Source organism: Aegilops tauschii, chromosome 1 (genome assembly GCF_002575655.3).
Source record: "Aegilops tauschii subsp. strangulata cultivar AL8/78 chromosome 1, Aet v6.0, whole genome shotgun sequence".
NCBI lineage: Eukaryota > Viridiplantae > Streptophyta > Magnoliopsida > Poales > Poaceae > Aegilops > Aegilops tauschii.
In genome coordinates, this window is record NC_053035.3 from 374,433,988 (window position 1) to 374,451,027 (window position 17,040).

A 17,040-nucleotide genomic window follows, 5' to 3' on the forward strand; every position below is an offset into this window, starting at 1 on the left:
TTAAGGCCATTTTGAAAAGAAAAAAAACGCAGAAAGTTAAGCTTCGAATTTTTCTTTCCTGTTTGACTGGATTTCTTCATTGGCTAGCACCAAATCCCAAATAAATTTGTCTTTAACATCCCTGACAGTCATCTTAATATAACAGTCACCATCGTCTTGAGAAATTACATCTAAAGAAGTGTAATAAACTCTCAAAGAAGGCCACAGACTTCGACTAGAGGGTGTGTGGTGCCAACGAAAATTTCTGCCTACACATATATTCTACAGGTCAAATCTAGAAAATTCTTGACTCATGGTTTCTTGTAATCCTGAGAATCCACTTTTTTAATCCATGACTAACTCTCTAAAGAATCTTTTCTTAATGTCACCATCAAATCCTCTCATATTCCAAAACACACCTCTCATTGTTAGAATAGGATAAATTTGTTTATTTTTTCTTTCCTTTTTCCACAAGATGATCTAAACTTGTGATAGAACAAACACCTCCCAAAATCGATTGGCCGCACTGTGTAAACGCTGGAAATGGGCCGGCCCATCTCTCGTCGCTCGCGTTGTTGCTAGTGCATATCACCGCCAATTCTCCGCCGCGAGCGACGAATAGGATATCCCCGGGTGAGCAGTCGCGACTGCTCGATTCCGTGTCATTATGTATGCACGTCCAAAGTCGTTTGACCCAAGGGGCCGAGAGGACACCCGAACTTTGGGTCGTTTGCTCTTTTTGCAGAGTACATAGTTGTTGTGCGTGTCATGGTGACGAGTCCTCCTCTTCAACGCCTGAAGCGCTAGTTAGCAAGCTGGTGCTCGCACGCATGCAAGCAGGGTCGCCACCCAACTTTGCGCTAGGCGCTTGCTTCACCCAATAGTTTTTCTTCCAGCTATTGGTCTAGTAGGAAAAAAACCGGTTGATTTCGTTTGAGGTTGAAAAAAAATTGATCACAAAAAAGGTTTATTGATTCTTTTTAAAAAATTCATTAGTTTGAGGAAAGTTCATGAATTTGATAAAAATCTTGAAATATGGATTTTTTGTGAATTTGAAAAAAGTTCATGCATTAAAAAATAAAATAGTTTACAAAACCCAAAAAATGCTCATGAACTAAAAAAAGTTCATAATTTGGAAAAGGTTTGTACACTTTGAAAAACATCATTAAATTCTAAAAATTTCATAGATTTGCAAAACAATTCATGGGGAAAAGTATAAAAAAGGTTCATGAAGTAGGGAAAACAAATAATAATTTTGGAAAAAAAAGTTCACAGAAAATGAAAACAAATTCAAAATTTGAAAGAGGTTGAAAAAGTTCATGATAATTTGAAAAATGCTCACGAATTTTAAAAGCTTTCTTGTTATTTGAAAAGAAGTTCACGAATTTGAAAACTGGATTTTAAGAAGTTCAAAATTTTGATATTTTTTATGAATTTAGAAAAAAAATCGAATTTCAAAAGTTTCATGCATTTAAAACAAAAGGAAAAAATTAAAAGGAAAATTGAAAACCTGAACAAAACCGGTCCGGAAAAATACTAAAACGCAAAAAATAAATCCGGCTGAAAAGCTTCTGAAGCTTCGGCCCATTTCCAAATGCCTTTTGGCGCCAGTTAATGAAATGCATGTTAAGCGGTGCAAGTTACTCAAAAATAAATGTTAACCGGTGCAATAATCCTACACCTACGTAATCTTTGCTGGACTGCGACGTAACCTTCGAACAAATTATTTTGCCCCCGCCCCCTAATTTCACCGAGGTGAGCCCATCCTCTCACCTATTCCCAATCACAGATGTCCACATCAGCATTTATGTAATCTGCTTGCCTAACCTTTCGTAGGTGCAGCATTGCGAGTTTGCGGCAGCAGTGTCAAATGGCAAGTTCGTCGCGCTTCTCCATCTCTTCATCTCTTGGTGGCGCACCCTGCTTGTGTCGCCGGCGAGTCGAGAGCCTCTTTGCGTTGGCGGCTGGCCTGAACGTCGACAACCTGCACGCCTTTTCCAACTGCACAAAAGTGACGGATAGACCGCTTCTCCTTTATTCTTTAATTAGAGGGAAAAAAGTTAATCAACGCCATTCTTTTCTTCTTTGAGCGTTCTATCACCTTCACAACTCCTTTACCCACATCGACAACACGAAGTCTTGTCAAACTCCGTGGTAAAGCTGGTAGTACGTAGCTGAAAATCTGCCCGACAAGGTCCACATGCGCCCCGACTTCCACTCCGCAGTCGATTCGATTTGACCTGATGTCTTCCCTCACCGTGAGCACTGCAGTAATTTTCAACGAACGGGACATTAGCACATCGATCCGCTGGTAGACCCTGACTTAACCACACCGCCTAAGCTAAGGCCCCCTCAAGTCAAAGACACTAGGAACAGAGGCCATTATAAAACCGTTGGAATCACGTGGCCGCGGCATACAAAATCGACGTCGAAGACGAGCAGTCGAGCACCGTGCTTCATCTTCCAACAGACATCTCCCTTCGAGAATCTCCGACAGTCGCGGCAAAAGGCGCCCGCACGATAAAGTTTGGTTTTAGCGCGCGCCGGCTGGTTCCGCGCGCTCCAGCGGTGGCGAGAACTTATCGCGCGCGGGAAGTGTTTGCGCGCGCGGGAGAAAGCGGCACGCGGCGCGGTAGATTTGGTGCGCCGCTTCGCGTGCGTCTATAAAATCCCGCGCTCGCCACGCGCACAGAACACAGCCACGCGCCCTCCCCTCGCAACCTCGCTGTTTCGCCACCTCGCTGCTTCGCCGCTTTTCGCGCCACCACCGCGCCACCATGCCGCCGCGCCGCCGGGGTTCTTCGGGTTACCGCGGCGTCCGCGAGCGCCCCAACGGCTGGTACTCCGCCGAGATTCGGTCCGGCGACGTCCGGCTCGGCCTTGGGTCGTTCCGGAGCGCGCACGAGGCGACCCGCGCGTACAACGCGGCGGCGTGGCGCTTGGAGATGCCCCGGTCGCAAATGAACTTCCGGGACGTCTTCACGCGCGAGGAGGCGCAGCGCGTCGCCCCTCCGCCGCGTCTCATCACCGACATGGACCGTGCCGGCCACGCTCGGCGGCAGCGCCGCCTCCTCATCGCCGAGGAAGACGAGCGAGCCATGGCGGAGTGGCGCCGTCGCCACCCGGAGGACGTCGCCGACGAGAGTGCCTACTGGGCGGAGATGACGGCAGGGCGCCGCGCGAAGCGGGCGGACCGGCGTCGGCGGAAGGCATTGGCGAATGTGCAGTCCGATATCGTTGCAGCAGGTGGGAGGTCGATCTTCACGGCAGACGATGAACGTTGGTTGGACATGTGGCTCGATACCTCGGACGACACCGACGAGGATGATGATGGTGATGATGGTAGCGACTTGGAGTAGTTTCTATCTATGTATGCCGTAGTAGTTTCTATCTAGTTGCACCGTAGTTTTATCTATCTATGCTTTCGAACTATCTATCTAGTTGCACCGATGTAAAATACCTTTGTATCGTTTTTTATCTATGCAATCTATCTTTTTTATCTATGCTTCCGATGTAAAAAATGTTGTAGAATGAGCACGCGCGCTGCATTTTTTGCGCCCTGCTGGAGCGGCCCGCGCTGCATTTTAGCGCGGCTGCTGGAGCCAGCGCTGCGCGCCGCGCTCTAACCCACGCACTAAAAACCGAGCACATGACACACCCTCGTAGACGCCACCCGTAATTAACCCCCCTGCACCGACCTGTTTACCAGGCCAACGATCGAGCTGAAAAACTAACCGTGCTAGTGGTTTGCATAAACAAAGCGCCGAGGCTGTATATAAGTGGTGTGCAGGAGACAGGAGGTGAATATAAATCTCCGGCCAAATCTTGGATGCTCTCACGGGGTTCACCAACTCTCACTTGTCCATGATCTTGTCCTTGTGCCGATTAGCAGCACCTGCCCACAAAGACTCCTTGATTACCAGCTCCATTTCGCGGAAACAGGAAGCTAGATCCATTTGCTCGAGATGAATGGCTACTCCAACCTCGCCTCCTCGCCCCCGCCGGTGGCGGTGGCGGTGGCGACCAGGGGCGCCCGGGCCAGGCGATCGCTGGAGCTGACCCACACCAAGGAGACCAACGCGTGGGAAGGGCTGGCCATCGGGGCGGTCACCCTGGCGAGGACCTTCTCCACCGGCTCCCAGAGGCTCTGCAGCAGGTCCGGCGACAGGGCCCGGGGCGCCCTGCCGGGCGCCATGAGGAGGGCCTTCTCCATGCGGAGGCACCCGGCGGCTCCCGGCAAGGGCGACGGGCACTACTGGAGGATCCACGACATGGAGGGGGACAGCGACCACGGCGACGACCACAATGCGGCGGCGGAGGAGGAGCGCGGCGTGGAGAAGGAGCACGAGACGAAGAAGGAGGCGCAGCGAGAGGAAGGTCAGGCGAAGGAGGAGGCCAAGACGAAGAAGAAGAGAGGCAACCACAACATCCTCAAGGCGTGCAAGAAGCTCTTCCGGTTGTGATGGCGGATTGTCGATCGATCGAGCCGCTTCTGCTGTAACGAAATGTACTTGCTCTCAGTCTCTTGTTGATCTCTTGGTTGATTGTTGGGGTGTTCATGTTGCATTTGTTTCGTTCGTTTTCGTTGAGGAGGAGCAAAAGCAGGGTGAGCTCGGCATGCCGAGCGCTGCGCGCATGCGTGTTTGTGCCCTTTGTGCGCTGAGTGCGAGCTTTTTAGATCTTGATGAGACTGGGAGTGTGGGCCACGGCCGTGTCGCGCGGGCATTTTGCTGGTCTCCGATGCCATCACGGGCGGAGACCGGAGTCAAATGGACACCCGGAGTTCGTGCGCAACCTCTGTCGTCGGGTGGGAGCCGCAGCTGTCGGAGCTCTAGACTCGGATGTGGTATGCGCAGCGGGTGGCCGAAATGGCCCAAATACAATCACGACTACCCCATGCATAAGACAGTCTTTCCTGCTTAAGAGCATCTATAGCCTGGCGTCCTAAACCCACCTCAAACACGCGGACGGACGGCCCGATCACTGACCGGTCATATTTAGCGGTCCAGGCGAGCGCCTCAAACGCCCGGTGACGGTGTCCTGGATAAGGCAGTACTAACCAAGTCGGCCCATTCTCCTCGGGATGGGCCGACAAGTCCTCATTCGTGGTCAAGGTGGACTCCGGAGGCCGTACGCAGGAGGCGTGATCAAGACTCTCTCTCCCGAAGACTTGACGTGTACTCCAAAATCTCTGCCGCCGCCTAGCTCCTAGTTGCCGACCTTGTAACCCTAGATACCCTCCCTGGCGTGTATATAAGCCATAGGGTTTAGCTCGTAGAGGGGACATCAACACAAAATCATTCGCCTAGCCCTACAATTAGATCGCACATTACGATCTCGAGTTAGATCAACTATGTACTTGATACATCTTCATCAATATAAAATAAGAGCATGACGTAGGGTTTTACCTCCATCAAGAGGGCCCGAACCTGGGTAAACATCGTCTCCTTCGTTCATGTTACCCTCGACCCAAGATCCATAGCTCGGGACCTCCTACCCCAAGGTCTGCCAGCTTTGACACTGACACTGGTGCTTTCATTGAGAGTTTCGCTGCGCGATCACCAAAAGGATCGATGGCTCACCTGCAGATCAACTGCCCCAATGGCCTCGGGAGCGTTTTCGCCCCCGGCCAGCCTTTCGTGTTCAGCAGCATGGTCTTTTGCGTCGACTCGACAGGCTATCTGACCTCGGTCGAGAACTACGCCCCAGGTCCGATCATGACCTTTGGCGGCCTCGAGTACACTGCGGATTCCCGTGGTGAGCTCGTCCTGTCGGGATGGGCCTCCGACCGAATTGAGAACCCATCTAGCGTCGGGGGCTCGACCCCGGAATCGATCTCCGTCGGCGTCGTTAGAGACCCCCGACGAGACTACTTCAGCCAATGCGCTTCGAATCTCCGGCCCGAATGTAGATCCGGCCCCCACTTCGGGAATCACGTCAGGGTTGGGCCTGACCTCGGTGCAAAACCCGAATCACTCCCGGACCCCCTTCGCGCCGAAGACACGTCAAGTTACCGGTCGGGCATACTTTGAGTCAGCCCCTCTTACAACCCTGTAATGAATCCGGAAGAGTTGTCTCACCTTAATGAGATGCTTGACCGTATCCAGGGCATGTCCATCTCGGACGACAAGACTTCGATCTATGATCAGGTCGGACTTAAAGCCGACGATCGGGAAATTTACATCCCACCCAACACTCACCTAGTCGCCACGGTCGATGATTTAACCGACTAATTAGACTACCGTGAGGCCACGGACATGGATGAAGACGTTGATGGCACCGCAGAGGACACCTCGACCCTGGTAAACACAGGCAGGAGGACTGCTACATCTACTTACGATGTCTACATGGTGGACACCCCCAATACCCCTCCAAGATGTCGTCGAGCTTCCGGTTCATATCCGCAATATCCTCGGAGACGAAGTCCGGAACCAAGGTCGAAACTTGATAGAAAAAAATCCTTGTTACAAAGGCAAAAGTTGAAGTACCGGGACGGCTGCCTTAAAGCGGTGCCCTGGGGGCTGCATAACAGGTTCCTATAATTTTTTCACAACCCCAATGCCGGTTTCTTGAAACCAACTTTGGGGTTGGGGGCTACTCACTCACTAAGACGTTTGGAAGTTTACGGCATTATGTCCTCGGACAACAACATAAACCTATAAGCTCAAATGAACAAATTAAACTTGGTATAAGGATAGAAGCATACCTCGAAGCTCGTTACAAGGTTCTTAAAAACCTCATGTAGGCCGGCCCCTGTGGACCGGAAATCCTGCAACGTTGCACCTATCAAGTCACGGTGCTCTTCCTTAATAGAAGAGCCCTTCAGGGTCTCCTCCATTTCCTTGGTCCACCCCGCGCCAGCCCGTCCTTGGGCAGTTGGCAGGGGAGGACGGACGACCTTGGATCCAGGCGCCGAGGTGCTGGCCCGGATAGCCTCCACCAGCGGTGGCGGAGCTGAAGCAGATATCGGATGGACTGATGGCTGGCCCAGGCCCTCTTCGATGACCTCGGGGTGCCTCTCCGCCGGATCTTGTTGCGCCGAGGTGTCGACCTCAGCCATGACGGCCGCCTCCTCGACCCTCATCGTGTCAACATTGGGGGCCAGGGTGGATGTCGCCTCCCCTAGCGCATCATGCGCTGGGGGAGGAATGGCGGGCTCCAGAGTCCCGCTAGCGGATGCCAACCCGCTCGAGGAACCGCTGGGGATCACCTTTGGCGGACTGCGTAAGAAAAGATACTTTGTGAGTCCTTCTTTGCCAAAAGAACTTGTCAGATAAAAAGACAAGGTATAAAAACGACGGCTTACCCTCGAGGCACCGGTTTCTTCCTTCCCATTGCGAGGAGGTCTTCTTCTGAGTCGTCAGAGAGCTTGACTCTTTCTGGAAACTTGCCGGCGGTCCTAGCCGAGGTTCTCCTCGGCCTCTTTGAGCCCTTGGGCTGCATGCCGAGCTTGGCGTCCTCTGACGCTGCCCTCTTCCCTTTCGGGGGAGGGATCTCCTCAACGTCACCGCGTCACCGTCATGAGCAGCGGAGGCATGGGTCTCTTCTGACCTGGTGACCGAGGTCTCCCGAACCCGAGCACTGGCTCTACCCTTTAGGGACTTCTTCCCTTTGGGGGCCACCACGTGCGGCTCCCTGGCGAGGAGCACTTTGAGCAGCGGGGTCGGCGGCTCCTCTGGCAGTGGAGCTGGGCATCGCACTTCTTGCGCCCAGGCCAACTACTTTTGCAGAGGTTAAGCGTAGGAATCGCCAAAATCTATCCGTCAGTATAAAAGGCGAAGAGTTCGGGTACGTGTCTTCGAACATTTACTGGGGGCGTCGTAGCCATGCTCAAAGCCGAGGTCCGCTCCCTCCTCGGGGATCTTGTCCTTGGCCAGCTTCATGAGCTTAGTCCACATGGCGGCCAAGGTGGAGCGGAACAAGGCGGTGACGGGACCCATGTCCTCGGGCTTTTGTGCCCACATCGGGGCAACCCGAAGTTGGAGGGGGAGCATGCGACGGTTGAGCATGACGTTGATGACGTTGGCAAGCTCGATCTTCCCCATGGTGGACCACCATTTGACCCTTTTGACGAGGGCCTCCACCTCCTTCGGGTCCCCCCAAGCGACGCCCTTCTCCCTCCAGGACTTGAGCTTCTTTGGAGGCCCGGTCGAGAAGGCTGGGACCTCTGGCTGGCCAGGGGCGAGCGGTTCGGTGATGTAGAACCACTCCCACTGCCACTCCTTCACTGTTTCGATGAAGGTGCCTTTGAACCACTCAGCCCCCTGGTTCTTGCTAATCATGGCCCCTCCGCACTCCGCGAGATCGGAGCCACTAGACTTTGGCTTGATTCCAAAGATCTTCAGCCATAGGCTGAAGTGTGGCTTGCAGCGAAAGAAAGCCTCGCAGACCGTGATGAAGCAGGCGAAGTGAAGGATGGAGTTTGGGGCCAGATGATGAAAATCCAGCTTGTAGTAGAACATCACCCCACGCACAAAAGGGTGCAACGGGAACCCCAGCCCTCGGACGAGGTGGGGGACGAAAACTACCCGCTCCCTAGCGTTGGGAGCGGGCACTTGCTGGCCAGCGGCGGGAGCGCGGGCGGTGACATCAGTGGTCAGGTACCCTGCACTGGGCAGCTCCTGGATAGTGTCTGTTACGATGAAACCACCCCAGTGCCCTTTGAGGGTCTCGGCCATGGCTAGTGAGGGAGGATGGACTCGCTGGAGGAAAAGGATGCGAGATCGGATCTGCGCTGGAGAGAGACGAAGCAGTAGATAGGGAAATGGGAGCGTGGTCAGTTGTGTTGTCCTCCCTTTTACTCTTATAGGCCCGCGAAAGGCCAAGAGTCCCCCTCACTGCGCCGATAAACTCGCCACTCCCATCAAATATGTCGTTGAGCATTGATGACCCACAAGTATAGGGGATCAATCATAGTCCTTTCGATATGTAAGAGTGTCTAACCCAACGAGGAGTAGAAGAAAATGACAAGTGGTTTTCATCAAGGTAATTTCTGCAAGCACTGAAATAGTCGGTAACACGTAGTTTGGTAGCAAGATAATTTGTAACGGACAAGTAACGGTAACGGTAAATAAAGTGCAACAAGGTAGCCCAATCCTTTTGTGGCAAAGGACATGCCAAAACGGTCTCTTATACTCCCCAATTCCTTTATATAAGGTGTATTTGTGTATTTGTTTTTTCAGAAGTCAAAAGAGTGCATGTTTGACCGAATTTCTAGAAAAATGTATCAATATCCACAATATGAAATTTATATCATTTGATCCATAATGAAAAGTAGTTTCATATTTTACCTATTAGGTATTGTAGATGTTATTTTATTCTATAATCTTGGTCAAACATTCAAATGGTTGAGTTGCACAAAAACCAATACACCTTATATTCTAGAATGGAGGGAGCAATAAGCAAAGTGTTCTTGAGGGCACAAGGGAATTTCATCTAGTCACTTCCATCATGTTGGTTTGATTTGTGTTTGCTACTTTGATAATTTGATATGTGGGTGGACCAGTGCTTGGGTATTGTTCTTACTTGAACAAAACACCCATTTATGATTAACCCCCTCGCAAGCATCTGCAACTACGAGAAAAGTATTAAGATAAAATCTAACCATAGCATTAAACAATTGGATCCATATGGGTCCCTTACGAAGTAGCACATAAATTAGGGTTTAAGCTTCTATCACTCTAGCAACCTATCATCTAATAACTACTCCACAATGCATTCCCTTAGGCCCAAAGATGGTGAAGTGCCATGTAGTCGACGTTCACATGACACCACTAAGGGAATCACAACATACATATCATCAAAATATCGAACACATATCAAATTCACATGAGTACTTGCAACATGATTTCTCCCGTGACCTCAAGAACAAAAGTAACTACTCACAAATGATAATCATGCTCAGGATCAGAGGGGTATTAAATAGCATAATGGATCTGAACATATAATCTTCTAGCAAACAAACCATATAGTAATCAACTACAAGATGTAATCAACACTACTAGTCACCCATAGGTACCAATCTGAGGTTCCGGTACAAAGATTGAACACAAGAGATGAACTAGAGTGTGAGAGGAGATGGTGATGTTGAAGATGTTGATGGAAATTTCCCTCCCAAAGATGAGAGGGTTGTTGGTGATGATGATGGCTTCGATTTCCCCCTTCGGGAGGGAAGTTTCCCTGGCGGAATCACTCCGCCGGAGGGCAAAAGTGCTCCTGCCCAAGTTCCGCCTCGAGACGGCGGTGCTACGTCCCGAAATTCCTCCCCTTATTATTTCTAGGTCAAAATGACCTATATACTAGAAGATGGGCACCGGATGTGGGCTGGGCTGACCACAACTCACTAGGGCGCGCCTGGGGGGGCCTGGTGCACCCTGGTGTCTTGTGGTCACCAGGTGCCCCCCTCCGGTAGTTATTTGCTCCAGTATTTTTATATATTCCAAAATAATTATCCGTAAATTTTTAGCTCATTTGGAGATGTGCATAATAGGTATCTCTGATGTAGCTTTTTCAGGTCCAGAATTCCAGCTGCCGGTATTCTCCCTCTTTGTGTAAACCTTGCATATTATGAGAGAAAAGGCATTAGAATTACTCCATAAAGCATTATTATGCATAAAAAACTTATAAATAACAGTAGAAAAACATGATGCAAAATGGACGTATCAACTCCCCCAAGCTTAGACCTCGCTTGTCCTCAAGCGAAAAACCGATATCGAAAATTCAGGTCCAGAATTCCAGCTGCCGGTATTCTCCCTCTTTGTGTAAACCTTGCATATTATGAGAGAAAAGGCATTAGAATTACTCCATAAAGCATTATTATGCATAAAAAACTTATAAATAGCAGTAGAAAAACATGATGCAAAATGGACGTATCAACTCCCCCAAGCTTAGACCTCGCTTGTCCTCAAGCGAAAAACCGATATCGAAAAACATGCCCTCATGCTTAGAGAGAGAGAGAGAGGTGTCGATAAAAACAAAATACGAACATAGTAGCATCATGCTTATTATTATAACAGCAACAAGCTTTATCATAAACATTATCACATAACTTTATCATATAACATCTCATGAATAAGTAAAAATTCATCACAACATCAAAGTAAAAGCATAAACTCTATTGAAAACCAACAAACTATGTTCTCAGTCAGCTTTGCAACTACAATTCATCATCTTTTCAGGAAGGGTCTTGCATCGGAGCCTTTTGGCAAGTCCACATACTCAACCATCATTTAATGTTCTATGATTGCTAACACTCACCATATACACATGAGTAAAAAGTTTCAACCGGACACATAGAAAGATAGAGGCTTAAAGTTTCGCCTCCCAACTTATTCACCTCAAGGGTGATGTCAACAACAATAACTCATGCTCACTCATATCCAACTGGATATATGTGCCTACATCTTTCACCCACCACATGATGCTTGCAAAAAGAGAAAATAAAAATGAATAGAGGATAATACTTTGTCTCTTGCATGAAAAGTAAATACATAAAGTAAAAGATAGGCCCTTCGCAGAGGGAAGCAGAGGTTGTCATGCGCTTATTTGTTTGTATGCTCGATCTCTTAGTGCAAAAGAACGTCACGTTACATTGCCCCTTATGATAGCAACCTTTATTATGCAGCCCGTTGCTTTTATTACTTTTCCATCACCAGTTCGTACAACGCTCAATTTTCTCTTACACTAAATGATCCAAGACATTTTGAAGAAATTTTTTATTGCCCGTTTGCACCGATGACAACTTACTTGAAGGATATTACTCAATCCATAGGTAGGTAAGGTGGACTCTCAAAACAAGATTTTGGGTTTAAGGTTTTTGGATGCACAAGCAGTATCTCTACTTAGTGCGGATTTTTGGCTAGCAAAGATATTGAGCAAGCACCACATGTTGAAGGATCTATGACAATTTAACTTCTATGTGAATATGAACAGACATAAATCATTACGTTGTCTTCCTTGTCCAACGTCAACAATTTTGGCATATAATATTTTGATGAGGGCTCACAATCATAAAAGATGTCCAAGATAGTGTATTTGCATGTAAATCTTATCTTCCCTTATTAATTATTTCATGCATTGCATCATTGACCAATGATGCGTTTGTCAACTTTCAACAAATTTTACCACTTGTACTTTTCTTTATGTGATGTCGTTACTTAACATAAGATTAGCATATGATGTTTTTCATTGTTTCTTTTATTTTGATTGAAACATAAAAGTGAATAAGCAAAACTCGAACTAAACTTTATTATATAACTTTCACTCGATTACATAGAAAGATGGATCACGAAACTAAGACTCGGAAATAAACCATGCTAAACTTTTATTCAACTAATTCATGAGATAACTAAAGACCAAACTAAAAATAGGTAAAGGTAATGAAAGTAATGGGGATACGATACCGGGGCATCTCCCCCAAGATTGGCAAAAGCCAAGGGGAGTGCCCATACCATGTACTCAAGTTTCCTTTGGTGGTGAGGAAGGAGGTGGTGGTGGTGTTGAAGTAGTAGTGTCACACTTCAGGCTCAATAGGTACTCCAATCGACGAATGATGCTCCGGAGGCAATGATTTGCTCTTGCAACAGAATATTTTCATGAGTGAGATATTTATTCTGAACACGAGCCGTTTCAAAGGCCCTAAAAGCTTCAATTTCAGTAGGGGTGAGATGGTTGTAATATGGTTGAAGGATGTCTTCTTCTTCCTCTATTAGCATGGCCTGCCCTCTTGCTTGACCTTGATCTCCCGCAGCTTCCTTGCCCTTGTCCTCCTTGGTGGCTTCTTTTGGTCCTTCTCTTTTCAGTTCCATCGTCATCAGGCAAGCATCTTCTTTTACATTTTTGGAGGAGGAGAAGACATGATGCCTGGCTTGACAGATCTGACAGAAACACAACAAGAAACAAGAACAGAAGATTTCTCAAGATTTTTTATCTTGGGAAACAAGCAAACAGGAGGAAAACAGAGTCGGGAAGGTTCCCGAGGTGGGCACAACCCACCTGGCCGCGCCAGGCAAGACAAACGTGCCCTGGTTATCGTGCCCTCCTCGGTTTTCTTCCTGATTGTTTCTTATTTTCCTAATTTTTGTTATATTCCAAAACTGACAGAAAATATTTTTGCGGATTTTTCGGAGTCCTTTTACTTACCTATCATGTACCTCCTCTTTTTCAGGATTCTGGAGTGTTCTGGAAGGTTTCTTTTATGTGTTCCTCTGGTCTCATGGTTTGAATAACATTGCTTTCAACATTAATATGCGTACCTGAGATATAATGTTTGATTCTTTGTCCATTGACCACCTTCGGGTTTGTACCTTCGGCATTATTGATCTTAATGGCTCCAGAAAGATAAACCTCTTCGATAATATAAGGTCCTTCCCATTTGGAAAGAAGTTTTCCTGCAAAGAATCTAAAACGGGAGTTGTACAAAAGAACATATTCTCCAACTTTTAATTCCCGCTTTTGGATTCTTTTGTCATGCCATCTTTTAACTTTCTCTTTAAATAGTTTGGCATTTTCATAAGCTTGGGTTCTCCATTCATCTAGTGAGCTAATATCAAATAACCTCTTTTCACCGGCAAGCTTGAAATCATAATTGAGTTCTTTAATTACCCAATATTTTTTATGTTCTAACTCAAGAGGCAAATGACAAGCTTTTTCGTAAACCATTTTATAAGGAGACATACCCATAGGATTTTTATAAGCTGTTCTGTAAGCCCAAAGTGTGAACCACTAGACTGATTCTTAGACCAATTCTTTTGGGACCTATTGACAGTTTTTTTTAATATTAGTTTTATTTCTCTATTGTTAAGTTCAACTTGACCACTAGACTGAGGATGATAAGGTGAAGCAATTCTATGGTTAACATCATATTTAGCAAGCATTTTACGGAAAGCACCATGAATAAAGTGTGAACCACCATCAGTCATTAAATATCTAGGGACTCCAAACCTTGGGAAAATAACTTCTTTAAGCATTTTAATGGAAGTGTTGTGATCAGCACTACTAGTTGGAATAGCTTCTACCCACTTAGTAACATAATCAACAGCAACCAAAATATGAGAAAGGTCCCATATAATCAAAACCCCAAATATCAAATGGTTCAACGGCAAGTGAATAATTCATAGGCATTTCTTGACGCTTACCAATATTACCTATCCTTTGACATTCATCACAAGATAAAACAAACTTACGGGCATCTTTGAAGATAGTAGGTCAATAAAAACCAGATTGCAATACCTTGTGAGCAGTTCTATCTCCCGCATGATGTCCTCCATAAGCTTCGGAGTGACATTTCTGTAGGATTTGTTCCTGTTCATGCTCAGGTACACAACGTCTAATAATACCATCTACTCCTTCTTTATAAAGATGTGGGTCATCCCAAAAGTAATGTCTTAAATCATAGAAGATTTTTTTCTTTTGTTGGTATGTGAAACTAGGTGGTATATAGCAACAATGTAATTAGCGTAGTCAGCATGCCAAGGTGTGTTGTGAGAAACATTTATTGCAGCTAGTTGTTCATCAGGAAAACTATTATCAATAGGTAGTGGGTCATCAAGAATATTTTCTAACCTAGACAAATTATCAGCTACGGGGTTTTCAGCTCCTTTTCTATCAGTGATATGTAAATCAAATTCTCGTAACAAGAGAACCCACCTAATGAGTCTAGGTTTAGCATCTTCCTTTTTGCTACCTCTTGTGCACTGCGTTGGTTTTCCCTTGAAGAAAAAAGGGTGATGCAGTAAAGTAGCGTAAGTATTTCCCTCAGTTTTTGAGAACCAAGGTATCAATCCAGTAGGAGACCACGCTCAAACTACTGGAATCCACTTCTTTGCCGTCAGCTAGCGGACGGCAAAGAAAGGCTTTGCCATCAGCCACCAGAAAACTGACGGCAAAGAGGCAGCGGACGGCAAAGGATGGCTTTTCCATCAGCATATCTTCGCCGTCCGCTAGCAGACGGCAAAGAGGGTGGGTGGCGGGCGTACCGGGGCGAACTAACGGCCATCTTCTTTGCCGTCCGCTGGCTGACAGCAAAGCATCTTTGTCGTCCGCCAGCAGACGGCAAAGAAGATGGCCGTTAGTTCGTCCGTTTCCCCCGGCCCCACCCCACTAGGTACGCTCTTTGCCGTCTGCTGGCAGACGGCAAAGAGCTGTGACCTAGCAGATAAGGGGCCGCGCCCGCACCCGATCTGTCCATTCCCTCTCTCTTCCTGCCCGAGCCGCCCCGACCCCTCACCCCTGCCGCCGCCCGGCCGCGCCGCCGCCCGCCCCGCCTAGTCGAGCCGCCGCCGGCCCCGCCCGCCCCGCCGCGCCTGAGCCGCCCCCGCCCCGCGCCACCCACGTCGTCGGCCGCCCCGCCCCGCCCGTCCCAAGCCGTCGCCGCCCAGACGAGCCGCCGCCGCCGCCCGCCCCGCCTGCCCGGCCGCGCCGCCCCTGTCCCGAGTCGCCGGCCGCCCCGCACCGCCCCGCCCCCATCCCGAGCCGCCGCCGCCCGGCCGCACCGCACGGCCCTGTCCCACCGCCGCCCCGCCCTTCATCGTGGTGAGTTTTTTTTCTGTTTTTTTAGATTTAGTTTATATTTGTTTAGTTTAGGTTAGTTTAGTTTATTTAGTTTAGTTTAGGTTAATTTAGTTTATTTTAGGTTACATTTAGTTTATAGTTTTGTTTAGTTTTTTTCCTGTTTTTAAGAATAATCAAGAAAGATGAAAAAAAAGAAGAAAAAAAAGAGGAAGAAGAAGAAGAAAAAAGAACAATAAGTAGTAGGAGAAGAATAAGATGAAAAAAAGAAGTAGAAGTTGAAGATGAAAATAGAAGTAGGAAAAGAGGGCGCCCGGGGACGAGCGGGTTAGGGGGTTCCTCGGTGTCGATGGAACCCTAAACTTGAAACACCCAAACTGACTCAAGTCGGTTTGGTTGTTTGAAATTTCAAAACTTGGGTTTAATCCTCATCGCAGAGGCTGCCAGACAAATTCGCCAAGGTGTTCGACCGTCATCAGCCACCAGAACTATTGTTGCGGGATGCCGGGTGCTGGCTTCACTTGTGGGATGTGGATCTAGTGTTTAACGCCGACCGCCTCATGTAACTTGCATCGATGTAGTTGCTATTTAGTTTACCCGGGGACTAGCGGGTTAGGGGGTCGCTATGTTACTCATCTTTGGATTTAAATGTGCAGTTATTTCGTCGCTGCGAGGGTCTAGTGTTCGACGAGCTCCGCCCTTGCGTTCATTGGTGAGCACAAATGACATCTCCCGATGAAACTTGCTAGCTATAGGTGTCAATCATCAGTATGCGTAACCACTATGCGTCTCCCGTTCGAAAGGGTTACATCTATAAATATGCATGCATTTGCATATTTTTAATCGTGATTCTTTCGAATTGTCCAACGTTATCCATGGACAGCCCGAGTATGTGTAGATTGGGTTCGTTTTCCCATATGCTTAGCTCCGGATCCGATGCAGAATTTCATCAGTGCCTCCCTGTTGTTCTCCGGGTACACATTCTCTCCGCTTATTGCCGAGACGTGTATCAGGAAAACAGAGGGGAGGTGTTGCCGAAGTTTTGCGTCGGATCCGGAGCGGAGCATGGGAAAACGAACCCAATCTACACATACTCGGGTGGGATTAGGACCTATCTTTACCTATTAGTGTGTAGGTTGCATGGACGTAATAAAACTGACAAACTCCATTAACTGATGGATATGGTTTGCTTAATTATGTATATATTTGTTGTGTGTCCAGTAGGAAGTCAATATGAGTGATCGTGCATGGATGTAAACCGGTTACACTAGTCGGAAAGTTTGGACCGAGGAATGGTTAACAAAAACCAAGGGGTTTGTTAGAGCCGCATTTGCAAATGGCCAGGAATTTAGCTGGTGCCCCTGTGCCCGTTGCGACAACTATAAAAAGAGGGACGATCTTGAAATGAGTAAAGACCTGCAGAAGTTTGGTTTTACGCCTGGTTACACGGTCTGGACATTACATGTTGAGTCTGCCCAACGTGCCAGAGCCGAGGATCGTCATCGCACCGACGAGCATGGTACCGGGACCGCAGACATGGTGCAAGACTTTGAC

The 17,040-nt window shown here is 47.9% G+C and overlaps 2 protein-coding genes across 2 annotated transcripts; both read left to right on the top strand.

The window, feature by feature from the left end:
* The first annotated feature begins 2,756 nt into the window (after positions 1 to 2,756).
* On the top strand, positions 2,757 to 3,338 carry LOC109772913 (uncharacterized). The gene has a single exon (XM_020331615.1). The coding sequence runs from the start codon at positions 2,757 to 2,759 to the stop codon at positions 3,336 to 3,338; it is 582 nt and encodes a 193-aa protein (XP_020187204.1).
* Positions 3,339 to 3,733: 395 nt separating this feature from the next.
* Positions 3,734 to 4,540, top strand: LOC109772904 (uncharacterized). The gene has a single exon (XM_020331607.4). The coding sequence runs from the start codon at positions 3,945 to 3,947 to the stop codon at positions 4,440 to 4,442; it is 498 nt and encodes a 165-aa protein (XP_020187196.1). The 5' UTR covers positions 3,734 to 3,944; the 3' UTR covers positions 4,443 to 4,540.
* Positions 4,541 to 17,040: the final 12,500 nt, after the last annotated feature.

Bases quoted from the DNA above. Each gene is read 5' to 3' on its own strand.
- LOC109772913 (XM_020331615.1), top strand. From the start codon at position 2,757: ATGCCGCCGCGCCGCCGGGGTTCTTCGGGTTACCGCGGCGTCCGCGAG.
- LOC109772904 (XM_020331607.4), top strand. From the start codon at position 3,945: ATGAATGGCTACTCCAACCTCGCCTCCTCGCCCCCGCCGGTGGCGGTG.